Genomic DNA, 11,209 nt, shown 5'->3' on the forward strand with positions numbered 1-11,209 from the left:
ATTCTTCTTGTCCGTTTGTTTCCCTAAGTGCCTTTATTGTTTTCACTTCCTTTTTCCAGGCTGATCATCAGGTTGGTTTGTTAGAGAGTATCCAATATGCGTGTTGTTCTGTCCTTTAGACTCTGGATTTTCCAGGGAAAATGATGTCTGTGTTATGGGCTTTGGAAAAAAGGCAGATAATGGTAGTATTTGTCACCCATAAGAAATATGTATGGGCATCTTTCAGTTACTGGTTTGGGTAATTTGGGTGCAGAGGTTCATATTTTATGGATTAATGCACACTATGCTTTCTCTACCTGTTCAGAAATTCCTGGAAATGTACTGTATAACAGAGAATCTTCCTAGTTTCTAATCTAGCCATTATACCATGAGTTTTTGAACTCTTCAGGAGGTACCATTTAAGAGAGACTGCTAGAGATTCCTGTAGCATGTCTTCATATCTGTACAGTTTTCTTTAGTTGTTTTTTTTGTTTTTTTTTTTTTTTAATAATTCTTTGTAATCAGAATCAAGACAAACTTTTCTTGTTTTGTTTTTGTTTTGTTTGGATTTATTTTTAATTAGCTTCTGAAAGTTCTGATGATAGTGAGCAAGAAGATGACCAAAGTGCCCCGAATGTTCATGCTGATGGCAAAGAGGAATCTCAGCCCGAAGCCGTAAGCCAAGATAAAAATGAACTCCGTCTAAAAGAACAGAGCAGTTCATCCCTCCCAGAGGAAACTAAAGCTCTTACAGATGCAGTGGTGCCCAAATCTCTATCCAAGTCTCCTGAAAGATTGCGGAAAGAGATGGAAGAGTTGTCTGAAGATAGTGACTCCGATGGAGAAGACGAAGCCACAAAGAAGAGAAAGGATGGAAAGAAGGAGATTGTGGATAAAACAGCAAAGCCACAAGTGAAGCGTGGTAAACGAAGACACTGTGTTGCAGAGGAGTCCTTAAAGACCGTGTCACCTAATAGAAAGGATGAGAAGTCCAAAAACAAAGACTCCCTTAGTTTAGAAAACAGCAGTAATAGCTCCTCGGATGAAGATGAGGAAGACAAATCTAAACTGAAAATCACTCCAACAAAAAAGTACAATGGACTAGAGGAGAAAAGGAAATCTTTACGGACAAGTACTTTCTACTCTGGATTTTCTGAAGTGGGAGAGAAAAGAATAAAACTTCTAAATAACTCTGATGAAAGACTTCAGAACACCAGAGCAAAGGATCGAAAAGATGTGTGGTCAAGTATCCAGGGCCAGTGGCCGAAGAAAACGCTGAAGGAGCTGTTCTCAGACTCTGATACTGAGGCTGCTGCTTCTCCTCCACACGCTGCTCCTGAGGATGCTGCAGCAGAGGAGCAGCTTCAGACTCTTGCAGAAGAAGGCATTTCTTTGCCTAACTGTGAACTTGAAAAATCTTTGCCAGCAAGTGTGGATGTTAAACCTGTAGAGGAAAAACCGACTGAAGCGGGTGAGAAGAAAGTTGAATTTCCAAGCAGCGGCAGCAATTCAGTGCTAAACACACCTCCTACAACTCCTGAGTCACCTTCCTCTGTAACTGTGACAGAGTCCAGTAGACATCAGTCCAGTGTCACTGTCTCTGAGACACTGCCACCAAATCAAGAAGAGATACGAAGCATCAAAAGTGAAACAGATAGCACAATAGAAGTGGACAGTGTGGCAGGGGAGCTGCAAGACCTCCAGTCTGAGGGAAATATTTCTCCAACAGGTTTTGATGCCAGCGTCAGCTCCAGTAGTAGTAATCAACCAGAACCAGAGCATGCTGAAAAAGGTAAAGGAAAGGGTAAACAGAGCTGTCTCCAACCTAACCAGATCTTGCTTCTAACATTGCTGATGTGTTTTCCTTCTGTTTTGGTTATGGTGCAGGGAAGTTAGTTGTTGCGGGAAGTAGTAGCCTGCTGTCCATTTCATATGTGTGGAAATGGCATAATCATCTTGTGAGCAAAATGCAATCTGCCAGCAAGTTTATTGGCTTTTTGTTTGAAATTGTGGTGGTTTCACTGAGGGACAAAGGATAAAAGAATGAAGTTTATTCTGGATACGGAAAAAAAGCCCAAAGCAAACTGTAATAGCTTGTGTAAGGAACATTAATTGTAGCAAGATGGAAGCATTTTCAGCACCCTCCTGAGAAGCAGGAGATGATTTTCTTGCATAAAATTTGATTCTCTGTAAGTTATTTGTTCTGGGGGAGAAAGCCCTCTTGCTGCTAGGGTGCTTAGGCAGTCATTTTTAATTTCTGTTTTTCTAGAACATTACCTTAATAAGATTCAAGTCAAGCTGATAAAAGCATTGACCTTTTCAGCTGTGTTTCACTTCCATATGTGATTTTTCAGATTGAAGTTCCTTTCCTGAAACCACTAGAGAGTGGGGGATAATAAACACTCGTGCACATGATGTTGCTGTACTGCTGCCTGCTTTTAAACTGCTGTCAAGGCAAGATCCAAAAGCATTTTTCTGAAAGTGACTGGCTGGTTTTGCAATTCATCAACAGTACAGCTACTTTCACTGTGTTGTAGTGGCTAAAAATTATGGACACAAAGGAAGAAAATACATTTTGTGTACAGTCCTGAGACAGAAGTGGGTTTTCTTAGCTCAGTAGATTTTGGCTAGCAATCGGCTGTTTTTTTCAAAATGCCCTTAAAGGTATGTTACCTTCAGTGTTCTGTTGGAAATAATCTTCTGAATGTATGCAAGAAAATGTGTTTCCTTAAAGGAGAGAGTTTGGAAGAGGTGAATGTATACCCCTTGATAAATACACCTGTATTGCTTTGCTAATTAAAGCTGTGTAGGTTTAGAACTTAAGTTGCTTGGGGGTTTTTATATTGCCACTTGAAAGAAGTTTTACGTGATTGTGAAAGAGTATTTTTACATACATTAGACTTTAACTTCCTTTCTGATTTTGTCAGCATGTTACCTGTTTCAGAAAATTAGGTTCCTTAATTTAAATTGTTTTATTCCAGGGGTCATTTTTAATCTGAAAGTCACATGGTGGTGAAACAACGTTTGAAGAAGTTCTAAAACACTCTCTTTTAGCAGATGTACTGGATACCTTCCATGTTTCTTTTCTACTTTTTTCCCTTGTAGTCAGAAATACTAGTAGAATTTTTCCCTTGTTTTTTGCTTGCCTTTTTTTCCTTTTTTTTGTTTTTTAACATTAGCTAAGATCTTTTTTAACACCTTCAATCAATGTAATTACTGATCACAGGTTATGGCTTTTTTTTTCTCACAGCTTCCAAGTACAGCAAACTTTTAAAAACATTCTTTAGTCCCAGTAGGTCTTGATAACTTTTTAAATAAATGTATTCTTATTTAATTTACAGTATTAAAAAATAGTAAACCCATGTGGTTCAAGAGAAATTCTGGTGATGCATATGGGAAAGTAATTTGGAATCATCATACATGTGCACTCCGTGCAAAGAAACTTCCATTGTCTTTTACCTCCTCTTGTCAATATAAGTAGAAAACTGAGCTGCATTAAGGATAGGCAGGAACAGTTGCATTGTTGTCTACAAACTTAAGCTTTGAAGTGTTTTGTGGGAGGAATGCAAGCATTTATTTAATTCCAGTTTCTTTTTTTTTTTTTTTTTCTTTTCCCAATTATAGTCTGTACTGGCCAAAAAAGACTTAAAGATGCTCAGGGAGGAGGCAGCTCCTCAAAAAAGCAGAAAAGAAGCCACAAAACATCTGTGAGCAGCAAAAAGAAGAGTAAAACTAGTAAGTACAGCTTAGTGTGAAATAGAAGGTGTGAAAGTAGAATGTCATTTGTTCAAGTCATTGTAGGAGATGAAGGCTGTTAATAAAAAATGCATTAGGACAAAATGTTCTCATCAGGGAATTCTTAACACTGTTGAAATGAAGAAACTGCTCTACCTAAACACCAGAGTGTTTTTAAATACCCTGTATTATTTCTGGGCCTATTTCTAAGAGCTCCTTAATATTTCGTAATTCAGGAAAACCGAGAAGAGTGAGTATCTGCAAGATGAGTTTTTGGAGGTTAATATCTCTACCCTGTAGCAAATGTGAGAATAATTCCAGAAGACTATAGATTCTTGTTTTCTTCCTGTGCTGTCTGTTACAATGTCATAGTTTGATATGGGAGGAATTTAGGGAAATCTATGGTAAATAATGCAGCTTTTGCAGTTTTTTGTAGTTATAGAAGCTAATTGGAAAAGAAACTACCATACTGAGTAAGGGAAGCTTAATAAAAGCACAGGTGTGTTAGGGTCATATGCACAGGTGTTTGGGAGACAGCAAGATCAATTACTGCTTCATTTTACTGTTAATAAAAAAATACCAGGAAACAGCTAGAGACTGAAACCTGGAGGATAACTGTAAAATATCGAGTTAAAGCAAGGGCAAAAAGCATATGCCAGGCATTTTTTCCTCTCTTTCCCCCAGCTTCCCTCCCCTCTTTCTATTAACAGCTTTTACTAAAAGTCTGTACTTGATGGTCTGGTATTTGCTTTCACCTCACCTGTCTTTCATGTTCATTGATCTCTTTATATGTTCTCATCCTTTTTAATTCCATTTCACTGGTCTCCTCCTTTCATAATCATTATTCCTACCCTCACCCCAGAAATTAAAGTAACAAAATATATTGAATTTGCAGAACAAATACACCATTTTTAGCCTTGCCTTTATTCCCTTGGATTTGGTGAATTTATCCCTCTTTCTCAACCTATGTCATTATCAATATGTGAAACTTCAAAGTTACTACCACGTAGTCCTTGGTGTGTGCTCTTTTTGTTAGACTTCAGGCACTACTGGATGTAATAAGGAAAATGAATAGATGAAACGTGATTCAGCTAAAACAAAAAAAAAAAACAAACAAACAAAAAAAAAAAAGGTTTTGGCAACATTCCAGTGTATCTGTTAAACTGCTTTTGTGGCAGCTTCACAGCTTCAGCTCTTGCCTTTGCATAAAACCAACACCAACAAGCAGCTGGCCAGGCTCTTTCACACTACATGTCTTGGGCATTCAGTTTCTCCTGCGTGTATCACCAGATCATAAAGGCCAAAAGGTTCAAGGGCTTATTTTGTCATCACCTGGGCAGGTACAAATGAGGCATACATTTTTCTTAATGAATATAAATTCAATGTGTTTTTAAAAACAACTCTTAACAATCTGCAATCCTGCAGATTTCCTAAGCATTTTATTCCACTGCTTTGCTAGACTTGTGTTAAATTGCAGTCGCTTGTGCCTGCTTTCACCTCAGTTTTATTTTAGTAATGCTAAAAAACTTCAGCCTTTCTATCATTACTCTTAAATCTTGTCTTTTAGATAGGTTATTTTGTTACTCTCCTTTGAGTGGTTTGATTAAAAATCTGTGTTCAGTTCAGCCTGTTGCTTTATAGTTAGTTTTTTCAGCATGAGGTAAAGTTCTTCTGTTTTGGGTCAGCAGAAGATCTTTTTCCAAAATTAAAAAAATTTTATCATCATGTCTGAGAAATTTGTAGAGCATGTCACAGATGTTCAGATTATTGATAGCAATTTTAGTAGAGGAAAATTAAAATAAAGGTGATATAAGGCTAAGAAAAGGCTGTGTTTGCTCTGATTTCTGCTATACATGTCCTAAAAATACAGTTAAAGGTCTGTAACTTTTAGCTCTAAAATTGGATAGAGGTTTATATATTGAATACTGCATTAGAAATTGATGTCAGAAAGAGGTAAAAAGGCGATGGACCATAATGATCAGTCTTGTGAACTCTTAGAAAAAGTACAGCCCCATGAACAGGCAGATGTTCATTTTGTCCCTGTTATATACCTGGTTTGTGCTTGAGTGATGCAAAGGGCATCAAGGCAAGCTGCTGCACCAGGATGGAATCTGATATTTTAAAGTAAAGGATTTGGGTCAAATAAATTCCCGTTGTATGAAAATCAGCACAGAGGTTGCTTCTGAGAAGCTTTAGTTTGGGCTTTGTTTTGTAACAATGTCTTCTTGTTTCTTCAGCAAACAGCAGCGACAGTGATGAACTGTCTGCTGGTGAAAGTGTGTCCAAGTCCCAGTCAGCGAAATCGGTTTCTGCTGGTATGAAATCTCACCAAACCAAATCACTCACAAGAACACAGTCTCCAGGAAAATGTGGTAAAAATGGAGAGAAGGAGTCTGATCTCAAAGAACAGAATAATCGTTTGCCCAAAGTCTACAAGTGGAGTTTTCAAATGTGTAAGTATTTTCTTGAAAACACACCTAGTGTCACCTTGTGGCATAAAAAGGCTTTTTGAATGTTCTGTATTTTGGCTTTCTTGTTTCCATCCTGAATTTGCTGAATCCTCATTTAAAAAAAAAAAAAAAGGGGTGGGGGTTTTTTTTTTCTTTTTTTCTTTTTTTTTTTTTTACAATTGCAGCACAGGGAACTGCCTATGTCACACTCTTCCAGGACTGTTCTTAGATCTGGCTTCTGAGCTGCTTTATTGTTCCTGTTGTGCTGTGCATACCTGTCACTCTGGCATGAACATTATCTGCTCTGTGTGCTTCTTCTGTTGATATTTCCTTGCTGTTTTATTCCTCATTCTCTAGTTCTGTTCAGACACTCAGGTGATTGATTCATAATTTTTTCCCCATCCGTTTTGCATTAATGAACCAGCGCCTGTTTGCTGTTTCTAGGATTAAGAACTTACACTCTGTTTGTTTCAATCAAGCTACTGGTCCAGCTAGGGGTAAGCAGTGTGGAAAGGATCCTGCCTAATCCTATCTGAAAAACCCTATCTGACCCTATCTGCCTGCCTATCTGAAAAACAGATCAATGGTTTATTGATTCCCTCATATTAGTGCAACTTACCAATTGAATCTGACTTTGCTGGGGTTTTTTTGTTTTTTTTTTTTTTAATTTCCTCCCCAGCCCTGAATGTCAGCATTAGTCTACTTTTAAACATATTTTTTTTCCCAGTAGTTCTTCAGAATCAAGTTACATTCTGGTGCTGTTCAGGAGTATGTAATGTAAAAGGTCTTTGTCACTTACTGCTCTGTTGAGATTCATTGAACACTTTCCTGGGGCAACACATTTGAGGGGCTTTTGCTCCTTCCTTTCTTTTTTCCTTGGCTACACTCCACATGCTAAAGTTGCTTGGCAGAAGTTGGTCTATGGAGTGCTGTGTGCCACATTTCCTGCTGTAGCCAAGTCAGACACTTGAGCTTTCCTCATTTTCCCACAGCCTAATACAATTGTGACTTTTGGTCCTTTGGTGCTGTCCTCATTACCGGTTGATGTAGTGCATTTTGCACCTTACAGTAGTTTAAATGATTCTTAAATGCTTTTGAATGGAGTGTCTCCAGTGTGGCTTCCTTGGACTGAACCAAGAGTTTCTCCTGTCTGTGCCACCCACTGCTGTGTGCCGTGCTGTGGAGGGCTCCCACCTGGAAACAGCCAGAGGGGCAACTCCTGTGCTGGCCACAGCCTGTATGGTTTTTCCTTATGGCACATATGCCAGGGACTCCACCAGAACCAGCTGTGCACATTCCTGTTGTAACCTGCTAGTTTTGTACCAAGACAAGTCAGGCAAGGCTGACCTTCCTGGTGTCTGGGACCAAACTGAGCTCCAGCAAGGACTGAAAGCAACAGGCTCAAAGCTAGTTTTGGCCCTGATGTTTTCATCCATTGTCTTAATTTTTTTTTTATCCTATTCCTCTTGATGGGGAAGGAAATGCATCTTTTTTCCTCTCCCAGTTCCTTAAAAAGTCCCCAGAAAGTGTATGGCAATATCTTGTAAAGCTGCTGCTGCTGTTGTTTCTTAGCTTTGCTGTCTGCTAGATCAAAGCACATCACTAAGATTGGAGTACCTTTCATTTGGCTGCCATCCAGAAGTGTTTGGAAATGCTTCAATAGAATAATTAACAGATACTGTTTAACTTGCAGCTGACTTGGAAAATCTGACTAGTGCCGAGCGCATAACAGTTCTCCAAGAAAAATTGCAAGAAATCAGGAAACATTACCTGTCCTTGAAATCTGAGGTGGCTTCCATTGACCGAAGAAGAAAGCGCTTAAAGAAAAAAGAGCGGGAAAGTAAGTGCTGGAAACTCAATTCTGCTTTTTTGGGGCTTAATTGCATGTTATATTAAGGTACTAGGTAATTTGCTGGGAGATGGTGTGTGTCATTAGGAGTGTGCTGTTGTTTGTGTCTTGGGAAATGCTGTGTGCAGGTAATTTATGACCATCAGAAGGATCAGATACCCAGTGACTGTAGAGAGGCAAGAGCTACCAAGGTGTGCAATCTGTTTAATGTTCTTGAGGCATAACTACTTAGTACAGGAAAAAATATATAGAAAATAAACTTTTCTAAGCAGTGAACAAAGGGTATTAATAACTTCTACTTTTTCTTCAAGTTACAGATAAATTTTCTGTAGTGTTGCTTGTGGGCCTAGTTAGTACTTTCCCCTTGGGATAAGGGGTTTATTCCATGAGTTTAAGGGAGACCAGTTAAATTGAGTGTTTCCTTCACGAACCAGGCGGTGGAGACTGGTTTCTTTTCCATTGGAAGGCACTGGTTGCTGGAGTCAGTATGTACCAGTGCTTGCTGAACAGGAAGACATGTTTATTGCTTGATTTCTGAATCTCTACAACCTGTGTTTTCTTTTTCCTGTGCAGGTGCTGCTACTACATCATCTTCCTCCTCATCACCTTCCTCTAGTTCCATTACGGCTGCAGTTATGTTAACGTTAGCAGAACCATCTATGTCAAGTTCATCACAGAATGGAATGTCAGTTGAGTGCAGGTGACAGCAGGACTTGCCAAAGCACTTTGCACTTAATGGCTGCTGAGGGCCACTCTTTTTTTTTTCCTTTTTTTTTTTATACTGCACAGTGGCACAAAATTCAGACAAGCACTATTTTGTATTTAAAGTTGTTTCTTGACAAGCTAACTTTGCACTTAAGTGCACTTTTATGAAGAAAAAGTACAACAAACTGCTTTTCCTCAAGCAATAATTGTTTCCAACTTGTCTGGGAATTGTAAGTCTAGTGACTCGAAGGCCTTCCACTGTGGCAAATGGAGGCTGTTCACTGCCTGTAGAGACAGGACAATAAGTATATAGTTGTTGGGGTGATCTAAATCAATGTGGTAAGGCTTACTGTATTCCCTGGTATTTTGTTAAAGCTGGAACATTTGATATTTTTCCATTTATTTATGACAAATACTGAAAATATTTTCATTTGTACAAGCTAATTGTTTTTTAACTGCTAAGTCACCTTATAGTGGCTTTAATTGTATACGTCAAGCACATCTATTCAAAACCTGCAGTTAGTAGGATGTCTGACATCAGTCCTGATAACCAAATATGAGGTTTCCTTTTAAAAGAAAAAAAAAAAAAAGACTGACTAATGTTTACAGGTTTGAATTAGGCTTAAGTAGGTTACTCTGGGTTTTAAGAACCCGTTAATTGGAATGAAACTACTGTACTTTGCCATTTTTCTATAAAACAGTATTTTTTTTTAATTTTGATAAAATACATTATGAAAAAGAAAGAAAATGGCTAACAAACTGTATTAAATCTTAATGTATAAAGATTGTATTCAGCCAGTTTAAAGTGTATATTTATTCATAATGGATTATAACAGGTATATTTTTGTGTTTTCTTGTAAATGTTTCTTTTCCCCTTAAAGCAACAAGTATTTCATTTGTAATGCTTATCTTATTACAAACTTCTAGGAGAGGACTTCAAGAGAGGGAGTAAGGTGTGAGGTTATAATTTGTGGTTGCTGATACCAACACTGCCACAAAAGGGTAGTTGTTTTCAAAATAACTAGCTAGCCGAGTGGTAGATGTTTAATTTTTTAAATGCCTTGTACAAATTCCAAAACCAACTTCAAAATGTTTTCACTTGTATTGATTTTATGTTGAATGGATCCCAAGCTCTCTCCTGTTAATTCTATACCTTTGTAAGACATTTGTATATTGCGGACGTGTTCATTCAAGCTATTTAATACCTGGCACTGTTAATACACAGTACTTTATTGTACAGATTGTTTTACTGTTTTAATTGTAGTTCTGTGTACTTCTTTTGCCTGGGGAAATAGGGGCTGGCATGTTTTTCTTTGTTTTCTGGCAATACAACATGTAAGAATTTGAAGCATTTTGTTTGTAGATGCTAGAGTGTCAGAATCCTTTTCAGTTGACTTTTCTAAGAAAAGCATTTTCAGTCTTCGTAGTGTGCGCTTAAGGTTATAACTGATTTTATTGAAAATGGTTTCAAAGTATTCAGAATTGTACAGGACTGTAAAAATTTTGTTGACAGACATTGAAGGAAAAGCTTATAGAAAAAAGCTATAAAATATATATTAGGTTCTGCAGAAAATGGAGAGTTATGTAATATATTGTACAAATGTAAGCAAAGGCCTCTGAAATAAAATGCCATAGTTTGTGAATCCCTGATTTTGTTTCTAACAGTTTGTTTAAGCAACTGTAGTGTGTTCATGAAAATTACATCAAGCTGCAGAATCAGTTTAGGAAATTATCTTTGGTGTGCTGTAATGGACATAGAAAGGTAAGATAGAGCATGTGCATTTGCCTAATTTTCTTCTTAGTGATTAATTCAAATCCATCCTCTTTTTCAGCAGAAGGCGAAAGCATGGCCCATCATTGAGGCAGAGCCAGTTGAAACAAACTACTGGCTGTAGTTCAGGTGACCAAAATACTGTTATACCTGCAAGGTGACAGATTATTGATGAGACTGACAGTAACAACCCGTGATAAATAAACTTTGGAAGCATTGACTGTGTTAAAAAATTACGATGATCCAAGACTGACAGGGGTAATTTTAATATTTTCAGTGTAGATACTAAGAGGGTATTTTCATCTGTTTAAGTTTAGTGGAATCAGAGTCATGGTAGTTCAGTTCTGCTTTTCAGTTTCAGTAGGCATAAGGGGAATGGATGTAACTGGGAACTACATCTGGGCAAGCAACATTCAAATTCAGCTCTTCACTCACTACTATTTCTGGATCAGCCCTCAGTTTTAGTGCCAGCATATTTGCTTTGATATGACAATTACTGACTCTGATCTGGTGGGGAGATTGGTTTACCTTTTTAAAACAGGGATCATTAGTCATCTCCCTGCTCCCAAGTCAAGTTTTTGCATAAATAGGATTTTTGATTTTCCGTGATACAGAGATTATTTAATTTTCATTATATTCTGATGAATCTCCAGATTCATGGAACCACTTGTCTCCCAGTAAGTAACAAAGGAAGATACCTTTGTCAAACTGTTAGCCAGG

At 37.8% G+C, this 11,209-nt stretch overlaps 1 protein-coding gene and 1 long non-coding RNA gene across 11 annotated transcripts in view; one reads left to right on the forward strand and one right to left on the reverse strand.

The window, feature by feature from the left end:
• Nucleotides 1-10,665, forward strand: part of ARID4B (AT-rich interaction domain 4B) — an 88,467-nt gene extending 77,802 nt beyond the window's left edge. For 6 of the 10 annotated variants that reach the window (XM_068185034.1, XM_068185038.1, XM_068185035.1 and 3 more), the window contains 6 exons: nucleotides 563-1,771; nucleotides 3,604-3,714; nucleotides 5,952-6,167; nucleotides 7,858-8,004; nucleotides 8,587-8,713; nucleotides 10,554-10,665. In XM_068185034.1, the coding sequence (XP_068041135.1) occupies nucleotides 563-1,771; nucleotides 3,604-3,714; nucleotides 5,952-6,167; nucleotides 7,858-8,004; nucleotides 8,587-8,713; nucleotides 10,554-10,650 (1,907 nt within the window). In that variant the 3' untranslated portion in view covers nucleotides 10,651-10,665. Of the gene's footprint in view, nucleotides 1-562; nucleotides 1,794-3,603; nucleotides 3,715-5,951; nucleotides 6,168-7,857; nucleotides 8,005-8,586; nucleotides 10,362-10,383; nucleotides 10,418-10,553 lie in introns of those variants that run through there. The other 4 variants (XM_068185037.1, XM_068185039.1, XM_068185036.1 and 1 more) reach the window with 3 other exon arrangements.
• On the reverse strand, nucleotides 449-5,956 carry LOC137471046 (uncharacterized). Its single transcript, XR_010997371.1, has 2 exons — nucleotides 3,625-5,956; nucleotides 449-1,793 (listed from the first exon to the last, which is right to left on the reverse strand). It is a non-coding gene; the product is annotated as an uncharacterized lncRNA (long non-coding RNA).
• Nucleotides 10,666-11,209: the final 544 nt, after the last annotated feature.

Source organism: Anomalospiza imberbis, chromosome 3 (assembly GCF_031753505.1).
Source record: "Anomalospiza imberbis isolate Cuckoo-Finch-1a 21T00152 chromosome 3, ASM3175350v1, whole genome shotgun sequence".
Taxonomy (NCBI): Eukaryota; Metazoa; Chordata; class Aves; order Passeriformes; family Viduidae; genus Anomalospiza; species Anomalospiza imberbis.